We start from the raw sequence: 19,050 nt of genomic DNA, 5'->3' as shown, positions 1-19,050 counted from the left end.
TATACAGTAATGTGTTTGAAATGTATAACAATTAGTTCTTACTGTCAGAATGAAGTGCCAGAGTCCTTTGGTACCATTTAGTTAAAATAATTGGAAAATGAACTGGGCAGAAAATGGATGTGTAATTGTCTCTGTGCCATTGAAAGAGAAGATATAAATAACTTTCTGCTATGCCTAGTTGGAAAAGGACGCATGTTCATCTACAACTGAACATTCAAATATTCAAGCATTGTCTTTTTTGCAGACTTGCATTTGTAATATACTTGTAGTTCTTAAACTGAGAAACATTGCTGTACATATTTATGCCTAACTCTCTGACCAAAACAGGGAGGCATTCTGGCTTATTGCTGGGTGCTTTTTTGTTTTGCTTTTCTCACCCCAAAATTCTGGTGTTGCACCTGTTTTCATGCTGCTTCTTCTCTCCCTTTTCTCAATTAATCACTGGTATTCCCTCCTTTATTAATCACCACAGAAGTTAAAACTATAAAAGACTCCTATACAAGGACTATTGATGAAGCTCTTGTAGAATGAGGACAGAGTTCTGCTTCTTGGAGTACTTATTTTGATGTACATTTATTAAAACATCATAAAAGTGAGGAAAAAGCTATCATGTCCTTTTCTGGGACAAAATCAAGGCCTCAAAGTGTAGATTCATTTTACTGGTTGGTAAAGGGTTATTTGGTAACGGTACTACATACATCCAGCATTCTCAAACAGCTATAAATGGTGTTGAAGAGTACCTTTATGGTTCATATGGTTGAGATTCTCTCACTGAAGAGTATAAGAATGGAGAAATTGTACATAGTGAACTGTCTGCAGATCACATTCAAATACACAATACTCCTAAACTAGTGCCTCTAACTTCTTTGAGCTCGCAAGATGATAGCTGTCTAAACATAAGTTTAAAGGTTATGGGTGCAGTATTTAACTTCCTCCATCCATTTTTAATCACCACATCTCATTTATTCCACTAAATTAAATCAAATTAGTTTTATTTCCTTTCTTTCTCTTTTGGCAGAACAGTTTCTCCAAACTTTCTCCGTGTTACCGTGGTTTTCTACCTGATTCATTCTAGAAACTTGGTCTAAATTTTGTCCTTTCTCTTTTTGATTCAGAGTCTCTTTAATTTAATTTCATTAATACCTCTTTCCTTTCAGCTTTTAATTAACAATTGTCTTTTATTACACCATTATCCAGTGAATATCACTTTTATCTTCATCACAACAGTTACATCTCTTTATTTCTACTGTCCTCCTGCTGTTTTTCAGTCCTCTTCCCTACAACGGAGTAAAAGATGTATCTTTCTTTCCCGTGAGGCCTGGAAATTAGAAACTATACTGAAATACTTCTTGTTAGCCTTCTTAGAGGTAGCAACACTATCAGTTTCAAGGGGTTGCAAATTCTTATGTTTTCTTGCTCTAGCTAGAAGCTAGATGGTTTTTGGTGAGATGCTACTCACAAAGCAATTACTAACTAAACTCTGGTTATTAGAAACAAGCTTTCAAGCATTATCTTGGAAAAGTTGTCCTGGAGTTTCATCCCTGAGCATTAATGCCTAAGCAAATGCCTAAGCAAATGCCTAGCAAATGCCTAAGATATTTAACAAGAAGATAATATTTGATTATTACCACACTAATAAAAGATACTCCGTATTTTACTCCAATTGTACTCCAACAGGCAAACAAAATAATTTTGTACTTTACTACCAGGCGTATCTTAAATGTTGTACATGGTCGTAATTTCCATACTGATTTTTAGATAGACTTCCTATTTGATTTGATGCAGCATCTTGGTTTGTTTAAGACACTCCATCAATCATCCACTGTCTCCTAAGTGGAGGAAACAAGAAGTACTAACTTCAGGAAATGTGGCAAGAATACAGTGAGGAAGATAGCATGTCCTGACTGTATTGTCCTCTAAAAAAAGGTGAAATTAGCCCATATGGTTCTTCTAGTAATTGTGTACACCAGGGATATTTACAGCAGCTGGGCCTAATTATTTTGAATATTATTGCAGCTGTTACCTGCCCAACTCCTCCGCAGATCTCTAATGGAAGGTTGGAAGGAACAAACTTGGACTGGGGATTTAGCATTAGCTACGTCTGCTCTCCAGGATATGAACTCTCTTTTCCTGCTGTTTTGACTTGTGTTGGGAATGGAACATGGAGTGGTGAAGTGCCTCAGTGTTTACGTAAGTATTTGCTTTATAGTCCTGTATTTTGCTATTCAAAGATAATGTTTTTAAAATTTTCTTTTTTTTTTTTTTTCTTTTTTCTCAGTCGTTTCTCACCCCTCCTTCCTGCAGTGGCTCAATTAATTTCAAACCCGGACAAATACAATCCTTCCAAAAATTCCTAAAATTCCTACAGTTTTCAAAAATTATAATGTAAATAGTAGACTGAGGAAGTCATAGGAATATTTGTAAATCCTATGTGTGCCTGTAGGAGTCCTCAGACACAAACTCACACAAAAAAATGTTATTGGCAATGCATACAACATGATCTACGGCAATACAAGATTAAGAGGTGCTGTCTTATTTTCAGATCCAATACATATAGAATAGAATAACTTTCACTATAATCTCTTTTATTTCCTCATTACTCATCCTAAATTTTCTGTGATGTCACAGAGAAATTTGTCTGCCTGTAATGTTGACTAGGCCCCAGGGAGATTCTGTGAGAATTGTCAGGTTTTCCCCCTACACTAAATTAAGTTAAATATTTTATGCAGTAAATTTTGTTAATCTGAAAGTTATAACATTGATGGATTTTTATATTGCTACAAATTTCATTACAGAAGCAAATTACACTCATTATTTAAAAAATCTTTTTAAAGTAACTGTAATTTTTCTGAGATATTCAGTTGATTGCACTGAAGAAGGAGGTTCTGTAGTTATTTGTAGAATAGCTATACTGCCTTGTAATGGTATTGAGAAAGGAGTCTAACCTGAAAAGATAATATCATATTCTTGCCTTTACAGTTTCTGCAGTTTAATTCAAACTTGCCAAGTGGCTGAGCTTGCCAGGTAGCTTGCTAAATGTCGCAAAATACATTTCTCTATTCTTTTATTATTTTTTGCATTTTTAATCTCTCCCTTTCAAAAATGTTCTCTGTTTTGGCTCTATCCTTCTACCATAAAAGCATATCGTATAGATCTTCTTTCCTTTTTCTTTTTTTCCCAATTACATTGCCATATAATCGACAACAGTTTCTTAGTGCTGCTGAAACTTTATGGACCAATGGTGGAACATGATAAAAGGCTTTGTTTCTTGTAAGAAAAAAACCCTACCATTTGTTGCTTAAGTTCTCTGTGTGGAGCTCCTTTAGAGTCCACTGTATTATGAACAACGGAGACCATGACAAATCATTTTCATCATTTTTTCTTGATTGAAATATGGTGCTCTTTATTCATTTTTGGATACCACAAGCTAATTGTCATTTTTGAGGTTGGAATACTCAATACTGCAATATACTCTGAAAAAGTAGGCTCCACGTTTAAACTTTTAATAGGTAAACTTACCATGGGATGCAGCTGCTTGGGACTTAAAGGCTGTTTCATGCAGAGATTACATTAACTGAATGTTGTTGATGTGCAATGGTTACCCATTGGCTTGCACAAGAAAACAATTGGCAGCCTGTACTTGTCAAAGAGCTTAAGCTAGCTGCCATCTGGCCGAAATGAGAGGGAGCTGGTGAAAGTCATTTTCAATGAGCAATCTTTAAGCAGTTCTTGACATCCGAAATTTAGTTCCCAGCTTGGTTCCTTAGAGCCTATAGCTGAAGATATGCAATGTCTAGTTATAACACGGAATAATTATCCAGAATGGAATATGGTCATGCCCCCGATTGAGTATTTGTCATCTATGACCCTGTAAATCTGTCTGCTTAATTACTCATTCCAGGAAAGTCCTAACTAGAGACATAACTTAGAATCATAGGGCTATCATGGAATCATATAATATAATGAATTGGAAGGGACCCACAAAGATCATCCAAGTCCAACTCCTGGCCCTGCACAGAACAACCCCAAGAATCACATCATGTGCCTGAAAGCATTGTCTGAATGTTTCTTGAATTCTGGCAGTCTTGGTGCCGTGCCTGGCTGGGGAGCCCATAGACCATGAGATTAGTTTAGTTGGTTAGAGCATAGCGGTGATAACACCAAGGTCATGGGTTCAGTCCCTGTATGGGACTGAATTCATTTAAGAGTTGGACTCACTGATCCTTGTGGGTCCCTTCCAGCTTAGAATATTCTGTGAAGTCTGTGAAGTTCCAGTGCGTGACCACCCTCTGGGTGAAGAATCTTGATATATGACCTAAACCTCCCCAATACATCTTCATGGCATTCCCTCGTGGTCCTTGCACCCTGTCACTGTCTCACCAGTGAGGAGAGATCTGTGCCTGCCCGTCCTCTTCTCCTGAAGAAGAGACTTTAGACCATGATGTGGTCTTGCCACAGTCTCTCCTCCTTTAGGCTGAACAGACCAAGTGACCTTGGCCACTCTTTGTATGGCTTCCCCTCAGGGCCCTTCACCATCTTCCTGGCCCTCCTTTGAACACACTAATAGCCTAATATCCTTCTTATATTGTGGAGCCCAAAACTGCACTCAGTACTCAAGGTGAGGCTGCACCAGTGCAGAGTCAAGTCAGACAATCACCTCCTTTGACAATTGCTCTAAGGCCCTGAAATCTCTTTTGATCACCACTGGACTTCTCTTTGCTACCTCATCCCTGTGGATTTGAAGAACAGCAGATACTAATCAGAGGGCTGTACCAAACTAGAGAGTTTTCTTTCTAGAGAGTCCCTTACCCAGACCCCAGAGAGGCAGCAGGCTTCCCTATGGGTTAGGTCTGGTTGGCATATTGGGCCCTTGGTTTCACCTCAGAAGGGAGTCACTTACAGAAATTACCCTTTTTTTTTATTTGACAGAGGTGGTCATGATGTGGAGGGTAGGCTATCTTGCCCTAGATGACCCTTCCAATCCAAGAAAGAAGTTCATCTGCATCTTCACTTCTCAGTCCATCCAGTTCCAGGGCCTCATATCTGTTCTATAAGGGCAGCTGGGAAGATGAGGCAGGCTGGAAGGCAATTTGCATGCCCCCCTTAGTAGGAGTTAACCTACTTCCATTTCCCCTCATCTCTTCAGCTCTCTCCTTCTGCCTGGTGGTAAGAGGGCAGGGGATCCTTTCTTTCTTCTGTCATGGCTGGCTGGTATGTCCATCTCAGGGATGGTAGAATATGAGGACACCAGTCCATCTCCTTGTCTGATGCTCATCAGCCTGAAAGCCTCCTCATGAAATTCTGCCACCGTACTGAGCAGCTCTTCTACCTGGGCACATCTGCCTGCAGATGCTTTCACTGCTGCCATCAGACACTGATAGGAAATGTGCTATTAATCAGTTACATTTCTTTTAAGAATGAAACTAGCCTCCCAGTCTCAGTGCCAGAGCTCCATGGTCCTGCTCTGTTAAAGGCTCTCAGAGTACTTACGAAAATATTTTCACTGGTAGTGGAAGCACTGACAGAGCTTCCAGTTTGCTGCACCTTTATTTTGTTCAGTAGTCTCCTGTTCCAGTATCAGAGGAAGACGGCTGTGTTTTACCATGATGCCTGGTTTCCACAGTTACCTATATAAAAGGCACATATTCAGTAGTTATTCAATGAATTGGTAAAGTTGACTGACAACTCAATGGTGGAGTTTACCTAGTTTTAGAAAAAATGAATAAATTTACCAATCCCCCATTTTTGAATGGGAGAATTTTTTCCCTTCAGAGCTGCTACTTCATTGATGCAAAGAACTGTTTAGGGGACAATTTCAAACCACTGTGTTAAAAATTTATAAGTGTTTCATGTATTTTCAAATTAAGACAGAATTTTCTAGTGAAAGCATAGTGCAACTATTATCTGTCATTCACACAACAAGGTACAAGTTGTACACCAAAGCTTGCCTTTCAGTGAAGGATGAGGAATTAAGACTTCATGATTACTAAAATCTATCTTACAAATATTTTAATCATACAAGAATATTCAGCACTGGGTAGATGGCAGAAAGGAGAAGGGGAGGAGAGGTTGAGAAAGCTTTGTATAATCTCTGATTGCTCTCTGCAGATTGGTGAATTGATGTGGTTTGTGACAGAGGTGAATTGTGGATCTTTGGGCATTAATAAAATAAGTTGTCGATTTGTTTATAAAACTTCAGGTACTGACCAAGCCTACTATGAAGGCATTTTGAAGAATTAGCAAACCTACCGCAATCAGGCAGACCAAAGATTGGCTATCTAGTCTCTCTGAATTCCTGTGAAGTGTTTCCATATTTGATCTGTGTTTAATAAAATAAATATAAAATTTGGAGTAATTGTTTGACTGTGTTCAGCTGAATATTAATTTTATGAATTTTAATTAATGACACATTCCATTTCTATCATATCTTTTTTCACAGCAAAGTTTTGTGGTGACCCTGGAGTACCAGCTCAAGGGAAAAGAGAAGGCAAAAGCTTCATCTATCAGTCAGAGGTCTCTTTCAGCTGCAATCCTCCTTTTGTTTTGGTTGGCTCCAGCACTAGGATTTGCCAAGCAGATGGCACATGGAGTGGGTCTTCTCCTCGATGTATAGGTACGGTTATATTCATGTATTGAAGTGCTTATTTTTCCTTTTCCAGATAAGGAGCTCAATCTACGAGTTTTCAGTTATTTTGAACTAATCTGTAGTTATTTTGTACTCTGTAAGAATCAAGTAATTTTATTTTTGTCTCTATGTTGGCTAATTGCGTGTTGTTGAACAAGGTTAATGTAATGGTACATTCATGTATTTAATTAAAATGCTGTAATTTGTTTTGCCTTTAATGTGTTGTAATTTTTTTTTAAGAACCTACTCGCACAGCATGTGAAAATCCAGGAGTCCCAAGACATGGGTCACAAAACAACACATTTGGCTATCAGGTAGAGTATACTATTTCTTATTAACTTCCATATTAAATAACTTTTATACTACTTCAAAGTCTAGCAGCTTCTGGTTATAGATTCCAAAACTTCTTGTGTAAGAGCGCTTTGCTGCAGTGTTGCTGTTTCCTAATTTCTAGCTGTTGTATTACACTGACCTTGGGTCCATATTAGCAATGTGCTACATGAAAAACTGGTGATCAAATTCTGCTTGAAGCCTTGAAGGCTTTCAGTATCTTGTGCCAATATATATAAGTACTCCCTAAAATTTATCAGTTAGGCTTTTTCTGCTTAAAAGTGTGTATATTGTGTGCCAAATTGCTAATGCAGACCTACTCTAAAGAGCAGGATTTTTATTTTCCTGAGAACAGTTGTGTTGATACGCTGTTTTTGGAACCACAAATGAATTACAGAGTCATGGAGGCTGTTGGACACCTCTGGAGAGCTCCTAGTCCAACCCTCCTCCTCAAAGCAGGATCAGCTAGAACAAGTTTATCAGGACTGTGTCCTGGTGGTTTTGAATATTTCCAAATATGGAAACTAGACAGTGTTTCTGGGCAATTTGTTCCAAGTTAATCCCTCTTAGAGTGAAAATAAACACTTTTTTCCTTAAAGAGAATTTCCTGTGTTTCAATTTCTACTTATTTCCTTATTTCCTGTCACTGGGCACCACTGAAGAAAAGTCTGTTGCCTGTGCTGCCCCCCGGTTTTTTTACAGGCTGGATAACACCAGGTCTTTCAGCTAATCGTTGTATTCCAGATGCTCTAGTCCCTTAATCACCTTTGTGACCCATCACTAGGCTCAATATAGTAGTGACCATGTGTCTCTGGCACTGGCGAGCCCAGCAATGGACCCAGCACTCATTTGTGTGTCACCAGGGCTGAGCAGAGACGAAGAAGCACTTTCCTTGACCTGTTGTCAGTGCTCTTCCTGATGCATTCCAGGAGGCTGTCGGCTACGTTTTCTACAAGGCTGTGTTGAGGCAAATGGTGTTTGCATATGTTTCTGTTGGAAAAAGAATTGTAAAATTGAAAATGATTTTGAACTTCTTATTTTCTGAATCACACAAAACAGTCATGTCAGTGGGGCATTTTCATGAGTGAATGGTTTACAGATGCAAAACTGCACTCTATAATTTGCTAGGAATCTTGCAAATAAAGCTTGTCTAGTAGCAGGAGAACAAAATCTGCAGATTGCTAGAAATGCAAGAAAGGATTGAGTGAAATGTAAACAAATTTTAAAAATGTAACTAGTTTTTAAAAGCAAGGATTGTAGCTAAAGACTTTTTAAAGTTTCATGGCTAAAAATTTCTTTGGTTTATACTTTTGGTGGCCATTATGCAGTACTACTCCTGTTAGGTGATTATTTTAGCAATATTTGGGTTTTCAGATTGTGCTAGATCACAATCATATGCAAGTGAAAATAAATTTTCTCAGTTTTCTCTAGGGACTGCGGTGCTGTTTCATGCCAAGATAGAATATGCAGGAATAGTTTAAGGTTAACTTCCTTTGGTTATAATACAATATTATGCTGGAGGGCAACTCTTTATTCAACTATGTAACAAATAAATCATTGTGATGACTATTTTCTATGATTTTATCGTCACAGTTTTTCTTGCATATTAATGAACTTTCTCTCCTTGAGGAAGCTAATGCAGTCTTTCTCATTTGTGGTGTAGTTGTAGTTGTGAGTAAAAGCATCTCTCGCAGCTAGCATGGAACTGTCAAAATATCAGGCAAAATGTCAATTGACAAATCCTTTCTGAAAGAAGTGTACCTCCTGGCAGGATTTACAACCTTGTAAATTCTTTAAAAAAAAAAAAAATTGTAAACAGCTGTAAGGTTAGTGCCTGGCATATTTAAGCTCTATGAGCTATAGTCTCCTTATCTAGCCAGCAACTTTTCCTCACACTCACATGTAGTAACTAAACCTGCAGTTTCTGGTTCTCTAAGTATGATTGCTTAGTTAATACAGAGTGGGATATAAGTATCATTCATATAGATGAAGCTGTGAACCAACACTGAAAATGATTGCTTCTAGACAGGTTATTGTCCATAGATCCTGGAAAGAAATATCGCATTATCATGTATACTAAAGTGTTATGACTCATTTAAACCACAAAAATATTACAAATGAATTTATAATATGCTATAATTAACTTCTTGCCTGAATGGGATAATAGTGACTTTTGCTTTTATGCATAGCAGAATAATCCTAAACTGTTCTGAAATATGAAAGATAAGGTGGCTTTGATTTTAATTTGTCTGATAGATCCAATTATCTACTATTTAAAACAATAGACCAAAAGAACTTACACAAAATTAAACAAAACGTTGCTTTTGCATTTGGCAAATGCATAATAAGAAGTTGTTATTGCTGAATATGTGATAGTTTTCTGACCAACACAGGGAGAGGGCTTTTTGCATTTGTTTTTTATTTGGTGTTGTTTGTTTGGTTTGGTTTCTTTTTGTTTGTTCGTTTTGACTCTCTTAAGTACTTCATGTTTCAACTAATATTAATAGGGTCACTTAAATGACTTAATTGTCAAAGTTTAAGTTTATGCTTCTATCCCATTAAAAAAAAGTCAAGCTTTGAAAGTTCAGGCAAACATGACATGATTCTCGGCTTGACTTAAAGGTGTATCTAAACCTGGTCTCCTGGAACTTACACTAACAAAGGCACATATCACCATCTCACATTTGAATAGTGTTTCAACTATTAAATAAGAATTTTGCAGAAAAAGAGGCAACAGAATTTTGTATGGATTTTATTGTTCAGTGTCGAATTCTTCGGGCAGAAGCAGATCAGGTTCCTGTGTGTTCAAATGACATCAAAATACCAGTTTAGTGCTCCTTGAATATGGGGCATATCATATAAATCAGTAGCATTACCTGCTTTAATTGTTACTTCTAGGATCTTCCATCTGAGCATTTTTTATTTGACGGATCTACCTTAACAGTGTGTTACAATGGAGGCAAAATACCTTTAGAACTTAGTGAATACTGACTTCAATTGTAATCTGGAAAATAAATTGCTCTTTGGAAAGAAACTGTTGGTTTTGAAATATTTCTTATGTTATATTGCTAGTAACATAGAAAATTGCTTATAGCACTGTCACCATGAGCTATTGTAACACAAGATACTACTGAACTGAAGAAGTTTAGGACTGCTTAGAGCAGTCAGTCAAATATGTGAAATTTATTTCTTCTCATACTTTTCCAATATATATTTTTGTAGAAATTCAGCTATTTTCCCCTTCATTAAGGCCTAAATAGAGCAAAAAGGCTGTCTGAATTTAGAAAGGAAAATAGACACATTACAGTAGTGGTAGCCCTGTACTACCTCTTGGTTTCTATTTATGAAATGCTATATGAAACTTGGTCTGCAGATGTTTAGCAACCTTGCAACTAATCTCCTTCTGTTAATGTAATGCTTATAAAACCTTCAGTGTTGTGTGAATTGTAGGATAAAATTCTAAGAGAAGCACTCTTCTACTACAGCATAACTGTCTCCATTAGCAGAGTTGGAACCATCACTGAGCAATGAAAATGTAATTTAAGCCTTATCAGACACCATGTAATTTTCTTGGTTTCTTCTGTTGCTCATGGTCCTGAGGTCTCTCTGAGGTGTCAGTGAGGTCTCTCCTGAGGTGTCAGTGAGGGATGTTAATGTCAGTCTGGAGTGCTTCACTGGAAAGAACACCACTCACACTACAACCCCACACTATATTTCAATCTACACAATAAGGTTAAATACTTGTTCTTTTTTTGCTCCTGAAACCTGATTCTGTCCATCAATCACAGGTGAGTTGTTCACAGCAATGGGTTCTCCAGGGCCAAGCTCATGTTGCATCTCTTTTCGTAGTCACACCTGTAGTCTTCTTCACAGCATCCCTTTGTCTCTATTCCTCAAGAGCTTTGCAATCATTCCAGCACCAGGCCTGTATTTCTCTGTACCGTATCACATTAGTGGGAAATAGCTCATTCTGCCCGTAGTAGATTCTTTTTTTACTGCTATGAATAGCAGTAAAACTGTGGTCATACCATACAAAGAACTAGAAAAGCATAAAACTAGTCATAGCCACATGATCAGAGTAAAATTGGGTTTTACAGCTAAATTGAGTTTAAAAAAAAAACACACAAAAAACCCCCAAAAAAACCAAACCAAAAAACAAACAAACAAACAAACAAACAAAACCAAGCCAAACCCAAATACAAAATTCCAGGCTGATCAAGACAAAGGAAGCCTGGCAAGCCTCTGCTCAGAAGTCTTGGTAACTCAAAACCCTGTAACTAATAATGGCAATTATCTATTACTGGATTACCAAACTATGGATATAACAAAGATTTAATGAGGTGTGTTTTCATTCACTTAAAATGTGATGCTAAAAGTTAGTGAATAGAAATAACTGACATGCCTTTAGCTTCTCAATCCTTTGGCATGAATTGCTGAGGTTGAAGAAGTTTATTAGGGTTCCTTTATATTCCCTGGTAAACTGAAATCTAAGAAAAACCTTCATTGGAGAGTAATTCATAACAGTTAAGAAGTATCTTCTATTCCTATAAGGCATATAAGAAATAATAGGATAATAGCTTATTATTATTGTTTTGGTAATTCTTATACATTATTATGATATTATTTCGTGAAAAAAAAATCTGGGATACTTTATAACCAGATATTTATACAGGTTGATATTTATGCAGTTTCTTCTCAGACTGCTATTTCTTCTGTTCAAGAATAAAAAATATATGGTCTTTGGGTTTTAGCAAAAAAAAAAAAAATGTTAGCAACGTTGATTTGTGGAATATACAAATCATAACTGACACTACAGGAAAAACTATGGAACAGACAGGATCAAGTGTTATGCAAGGAAATATTTTTTTTTCAAGGTTGGATACAAACACTATTGCATGTAGAACAGTTCTTCCCTAAAACCAGAGTACTAGTGCTTCTATTCAAGCTGTAGAACAAAAAATTAAAACAAATCAGAAAATCTCGACTGGGAATTTTTTAAGGGCATAGAATCCTGTATTGTAGCGCCACCTGGTGCCTCTGACATAAAAATATTGCAAAACAGACAATGAAATATTTTAAAATTACTTTGTTTAATAATTATTATGCATAAACTGTATAGTTAATATATTATATTAATTATTGCATATTGTATGCATTTTTTTCTTATTCATTGTCTTGAAGAGCGTGGCAGCAACTCTAAAATATCATCATCCCTTGGGCAACTGTTGCTTTTTTGATGCTATTTTGAGGCTTACACATATAATGGTTGTGCTTCTTATGAAATCATAGATTATTAAAATCATAGAATGATGGAATGGTTTGGATTTGAAGAGAACTTAAAGATATTTAGTTTCAGCCCAACTGCTCTGGAGAGGGACATCTTTCACTAGATCAGGCTGCTCAGAGCCTCTTCCAGCCTCATCTTGAACATTTCCAGGGATGAGGCAACAGCAACTTCTCTGGAAGACCCTTCCAGTGCCTCACAACCCTCACAACAAAGAATTTCCTCCTAAAATCTAATATAAACCTACTCTCTTTTGTTTTGAAGCCACTCCCCCTTGTCCTGTGACTACATGCTCTTGTAAAAACTCTCTCTTACCTTGTAGACTTCTTTTAGGTCCTAGAAGGCTGCAACTACATCATGCTGAAGCCTTCTTTTTTCCAAGCTGAATAAACCCAATTCTCTCAGCTTTTCTTTGTATGAGAGATGCTCATACACATAACCATGTTGGTGGCTCTCCTCTGGACTCATTCCAACAGGTCCATGTCTTTCTGTGCTAAGCACTTCAGAACTGGATGCAGCACTCCAGGTGGGGTCTCACCAGAACAGAGTAGAGGGGCAGAATCACCTCCCTCCACCTGCTGCCCACGCTGTTTTTTGATGCAGCCCAGGATGCAGTTGGCTTCTGGGCTGTAAGTGCTCATTGCCACCTCATGTCCAGCCTCTCATCCATCAGCACTCCCAAGTGCTTGGCAGGGCTGCTCTCGATCTGTTTGTTCCTCATCTTGTGTTGGTACTGAGGGTGCCGTGACCCAGGTGCAGCACCTTTCACTTTGTCTAATAAAACCTCATGAAATTCCTTTAGGCCCACTTCTCAGGCTTGTCCAGGTCCCTCTGGAAGGCATCCTGTTCTTCAGGAGGGTCAACTACACCACTCAGCTTAGTGTCATCTGCAGATTTGCTGAGAGTGCACTCAATCCCTTCATCTGTGTTGTTAATGGAGATATTAAATAATATTGGTCTCAGTATGGACCCTTGAGGGACACCACTTCTCACTAATGTTCATTGTGACTCTGAGTCATTGACCAGTACCCTCTGGAGGCAACTGCCCTGTCACTTTCTTATCCATCTAACAGTCCACTCATAAAATTCATCTCTCTCCAATTTAGAGAGAAGGATGTTGTGGGGAACTGGGAAAAGGCCTTACAGAAGTCCAGAAAAATGATGCCTTTAGCCCTTCCCTTGTCCACTGATGTAGTCACATGAACACGTCTTTCATAAGGCTGGTACTTTTTGTAAATAATATATTGGTGGTGACTGTTTTAACTAAGTTCTTTACCAGAAAACAAAACAAACCAAAATACTTCTATATCTATTTGGTGCAACTTCTAAAACTTGTAGCATTTTACTACTTTGTGCTTAATCATGCAAATGATTTAGCATATTTTCTTCAAAATCTTTAAAAGTAATTACATAGTCCAGTGAGCCCAAAAAGGAGCAAAAAAAAAAAAAAAAAAAAGAAATGAATTTTAAATCACATCCTCTGTTGATGAGCTACTATCTGTAGTTCATGGGTTATTATTAAATTTCATTCTGATGAGCAGCTTGAGTTGAAATGGAATAGCACTATAAAGTTTCAAATGAATACTTGTATCAGTGAAATGCCATTTTCCAGCACTAAAGTATCATGAAAGAATTCATATTTTACCTTTGAGCATCAGTCTGAATAAAGTATTATGCATTTAAACAAAATAATGAAAAAAACCAAACGCAAACCAGAAGCATAAATGGGCTGTCACAGACAGTTTAAAGGTTTCAACTTCTTGTTTAAACATGAGTTGATAAATATATTAATACAGGTCACTGCAGAACAGTAGATACGATCTGTGCACCTTAATATTTGAGTTAACCACTCACAGTATGTAACAAACTGCTCTCTGAATGGTATCCTCATAATCTAATTTCCTTGCTTTTGATAAAAACTAAGTAGTATTTGCATTTTCATCAATTTCACCATGACTGGACATCCTGAACAGGTTATTCCATTTTATTTGGAATATTTAATATTTGTTTCAAAACTGGAATGATTCTATTTTCCTTTTTATGCAACACATACCCATAAGAATAATAATTAAAAACTAATCTCAGATGAATTGCTATTATAATTGTAGTGTACTTGTGTTCCAGCTTCTACTATCTGTGTGGTATAAAGAGCAGTTATTTTTTTATGTCCTGTCACCAAAAACCAAAATTAAAATATTATAGGAACATTATAATTTCTGAAGCAGGAGACAGTGTTGTTGACCAGACCTATCTGTTCTAATCAAATATTTCTCATTATAACCTGAGAATATATCAAGCATTCCACAAAGGGGGAGTCTAGTTCAGCAAGAGTCCAGTAGAATCTGATTTACCATTTCAGCTCTGGGATTTCCCTGTTTTGCTGCAATTTTGCCTAACTGGCACCTCCTTTGTCCAGCGTTAGGAAGGTACCATAAACTTTTTTTCCAAAGTCACGGTGCTGCAACTGTCCAGGGCCCAAAGCAACACACCAGAGAGACCACAGAAGACAAGGTTTTAATTTTCTTCCAAAGGGGATATGATTTTGGGGAGAGAGTAATTTTACTGAGAATTACACATTTTTTTTATTTCCTATCAAAATGCTCTGTGAAATTATTTTACTTTCTACAGAAAGGGAATCACAACTTATCAAGTGTGTGTTAGGTGAAGGAGCAATCAAATTTGGAAAAAAAATCCCAAGTGATAGTTCCTCATAGCAATATTAATGTGTTTTCTGCTTTTCAACAGGTGGGAAATGTTGTTCAATTTCAATGCAAAAAAGGACACCTTCTCCATGGTTCAACAACACGAACATGCCTTCCTGATCTTACATGGAGTGGAATCCAACCAGAATGCATACGTAAGTAAATGGTAGAATTTTACCCTATCAATTTTTTTTTTTTAATCTAGACTATTTAGTTCCAGTAACATTGTTATAAAGTTAATTTAATCTATATGGTTTATAACTGAGAGTTAATAGAAATTTACATTACTAGCTTACAACAGCTAGAAATATGATTTTGCGAGTGAATTTTTCTACAATAGACTATAGAAATAAAAAAAAAGAGAGAGAAAGAAAATAGAAAAATAGGCAGGCCTTCATCTATAGTCAGTTTTTATCTAAGAGGGTACAACCCTTCCAATGCACAGAGGAGGTAATGAGAACAGGACGTATTGGAAAGCATATAATCAGTTCTAGCAATGAGTTAAAACTGTTTCTCAACTGAGGAGTCATGGCATTTTAAAAGGGAGAAAATGAGCTGGCAATTGGAAATTTTTTAATCTGAAATAGAGAGAAATCTACTTATTTGAATATTGAAAGTAGCCCTTCATTTCGTAGATCTTTTACACTTTGGTAAACAGTGATAATTTACCGAAGATATAACATCATGGTTAATTGTTCTAGTTCAGCTACTCAGCTGTATTTTTTTGGAAGTCATCTATCCTTATAAGGTTTGACCTTATAGAATCACTTCAGTGAATGGAGAACATATCCACAGAAGAAAACAGCATTAATATTATTTTAGTTAGTGCTCATGTTAATCTTAAGCAAACAGCAAATCAGTAGCTCAGTGTTAAAGGTGAACTCTGCTTTTGGAGGTATTCTGTCCTTGAGATAGCACATAACTGGAAGATTCTGGTGGTTGTTAAATGTATAAGGCTCTTCACATGAGATTAGAAATGGTAATTATTTTTTCTGCCTGATATTTATGATTCACCTTCAATTTCTCCTTGACCTTTCATAGTGGTTTTAAACTGACCCATTTATTTACTGTTATTCAATGATACACAGATATTGTAAGTGTAAATCACGAGACATGATTACTTTGAAGTCTGGTATGATGTTTGCTGTTTCTGTTCTCATATACAGACAGTTAATTTTGTTCATGCAAGTGCAATTCAGTCAGTTCTTAGTCCCTTGGAATTGAGAGGTCCATGTTTAAGAGTGTATTTACAGGCTCATGGTGATACTTTATAGATTATATAGTAACTTATAATGTGAATTAAAATATGTTAATGTATTTTTTTTTACTTTGTTAATTAATTGTCAGAATGGGCATAGATTATTTTTCAGAAATATTTTCCCCATTTTGACTGAAGGATATTTTATCTTTTCTTCGTAGCTCACAGCTGTAAACAACCAGAAACACCAAGTCATGCTAACGTTGCAGGAATGGATCTTCCCTCACTTGGTTATACATTGATTTACACTTGTCAGCCAGGCTTTTTCCTGGCAGGAGGTTCGGAGCACAGAGCCTGTAGGTCTGATGGCACATGGACTGGGAAAGTTCCGGTTTGTGAAGGTAAGCTTTTCTGTTTCCCACTGCACTTGTCATCTGTCATATTTCGGTAATTTTCTTTACTTGCTGGCACATGCAGGCCAGCAAGTTGATAGGACTTAGTCACATATTTTTATGAAACATAGGTCCTGCTTGACTAACCAAATCTCCTTCTATGACAGTGTCATGCTTAGTGGTCACTCAGTACCTGGCACTAGTGAGACCACACCTTGAACAGTGTGTGCTCTTTTGGGGCCCTCACTGCAAGAAAGTCACCGAGGTGCCAGACTTTGTCCAAAGAAAGACGACTAAGGTGGCAAAGGGTCTGGAGCACAAGTCCTGTGAGGAGAAACTGAGGGAGCTGGGGGTGTTTATCCTGGGGAAAAGGAGGTTCAGAGGACACCTTATTGCTCTCTACAACTACCTGGAAAGAAATTGTAGCAAGGTTGGTGTCTTTTCCAAAGTAACAAGCAATGAGGGAAAATGGCCTAAAGTTGTGCCAGGAGAAGTTTAGGCTACCCAGGAAAGTGATGGATTCCTGGAGGTATTCAAAAGACGTGTAGATGTGGCATTTAGGGACATGATGTAGTAGAGGTACACTTGGTAGCACTAGGTTAACTATTGGACTTGATGATCTTAGAGGTCTTTCCCAACTTAAATGATTCTGTGTTTCTATACTAATATTTGAGAAGGATACCTGAAGTCTAAGAAGGTATCTGAATCACTATGTGAAACTAAACCACAGGGTTTAGTAGTATTTTATATTTATATATAAGGAACTTAATGCTGCTTGATAACAAAGTGTAACTACTTTGTCCTTGATGTTCCAACCTTTTGTTTTGTTTCTAATTTTTATTACCTGCTTTGCCATGACAAAATGTGAAAAATATCACAGCCAAGTCATGGTGAGAAATGTGGTTTTCATGTGAGAGAAGAAACATTCTCAAGTATAGGAACTGTTTGAAATTTCATTTCTTAAATAATTAAAGGCCTTTTCAGACCATGTTTACCTAATGTTTCAAATGTGGTTATCCCCAGGGCTCTTATAAAGACATTCAAAGCCTCTATAGACAAACACTACTACTTGGAAGGAAAATAGGAAATTAATATTTTGTATTACTAAAAAACAGGTGTCCTGGCATTGCATGCCAGGTAGGTGCTGAGGGAAAATAGAACAGAGCTTTGGGAAAGTATTAGAAAGCCAGCAGCCAGGAAGCTTATGACTTGTTGAGTACTTGGAAAGTGTTATGGCAGGCTAATTTTGATCCAAAATTTTTTTGCTGATGATATTGAAAGAAGCATTAGTTGTACCACCTGATAGTAAGGAAACTTAGGATTTTTTTAAAGTATTAAGTAGTTGCTATCTACATTGTCATATAACTTAGTTTCCCAGTGTCCTGAAAAAATGTTGCAGAAATTAAATTTTTTTTAGGATCAGAAGTCTTTTGTCTTGCTTTTTAGCAGTGGATGAAGCTAAGAATGAGCAACATATTGCTAAGTGTTAACTCTAATTAGATAAAGTAAAATATCTCTTAAATAATCTTTTTTTTTTAATTTTGCCTATACAGAGGTGAAATCTCTCTCCTATGGAAAAGAGAAGAGCACCAGCTCAGGTTGTTCATCTCTTATTGTGGACTTCACAAAAGTAACTTGGAAATGGATGAAAAGGAATAAAATATTTGGAGCTGAGAGCTCTAAAAGGATATTTAGGGGGAATTAAACTAGAATTTGATCCTTTAAATAAAAAATCGAAGTCCTTCTCAGAAAATATCTTGACCTAGAAGCTTAAACTTCGTAGATAACGAAGTTTATTTTGTATTTAAAATTTTAAGTTCTGAACTTGACTAGAAATTTGTTCAACTTGAAGAGAATGATTGACTCATCATCTTTTTATGCTAAAACCCAGTTGGCAAGTATGATCTAGATATTTCTAACCTAAACTTAATGTAGTCAGAAAGCAAATGCTATTGAACTATGCCCTCCAGGTCAACCATGCACAGTGAAGTTTAGAAGGTTTCTTTCAAAACAGAAGAAATAGAAATTAATCAGTAGCAACAGTCCATGAGCACTTTAGGTTGAATTTCAACCCCTGACCTTTCATCTTTATGGTTTTAACATACATGATAAGAAAAGACCTTTTGAAAAAGCTAAAATTTATTCTCAAGAAAAATATTCTCAGTCCTAATTGCTAAAGTTTCCTCTTTATGCAGAAAAATACCCCACTCAGAGGACTGTGGCTTTTTAGCGCATGAATCGGAGAGAAAAGGCATGGTTTCAGAGCCAAGACCTAAAATACAAAGTATTGAAATCACCATTAGAGAAAGGAATTGAGCCTAGTGCTGCATGAGAGTATTTTACATTAGGAGAAAGAATTATGTGTCTTCTTTATGTTCCAGTGAATCCAAATTACTTTCAGCAAAATAAAATAGCTTAATCTACAGGAAATTACACTGTCCTATTGCGTTCAGTTCATCATCCTCAGTGGTGGGAGAGTTCCTGCTCTAAGCAGAGAAGATAATTAATTCTCCAACTTG

The 19,050-nt window shown here is 36.8% G+C and overlaps 1 protein-coding gene across 2 annotated transcripts in view; it reads left to right on the top strand.

Annotated features, from left to right (window-relative positions):
* CSMD3 (CUB and Sushi multiple domains 3) overlaps positions 1–19,050 on the top strand; it is a 188,369-nt gene that overhangs the window by 154,732 nt on the left and 14,587 nt on the right. For both annotated transcript variants that reach the window (XM_027906492.1, XM_027906493.1), the window contains exons 34-38: positions 2,017–2,190; positions 6,440–6,613; positions 6,866–6,939; positions 14,985–15,096; positions 16,361–16,540. In XM_027906492.1, the coding sequence (XP_027762293.1) occupies positions 2,017–2,190; positions 6,440–6,613; positions 6,866–6,939; positions 14,985–15,096; positions 16,361–16,540 (714 nt within the window). The remainder of the gene's footprint in view (positions 1–2,016; positions 2,191–6,439; positions 6,614–6,865; positions 6,940–14,984; positions 15,097–16,360; positions 16,541–19,050) is intronic.

Source organism: Empidonax traillii, unplaced genomic scaffold (assembly GCF_003031625.1).
Source record: "Empidonax traillii isolate 1590-97213 ecotype Southwest subspecies unplaced genomic scaffold, ASM303162v1 scaffold1302:size208794, whole genome shotgun sequence".
Taxonomy (NCBI): Eukaryota; Metazoa; Chordata; class Aves; order Passeriformes; family Tyrannidae; genus Empidonax; species Empidonax traillii.
This window is presented reverse-complemented; position numbering and strand designations above follow the sequence as displayed.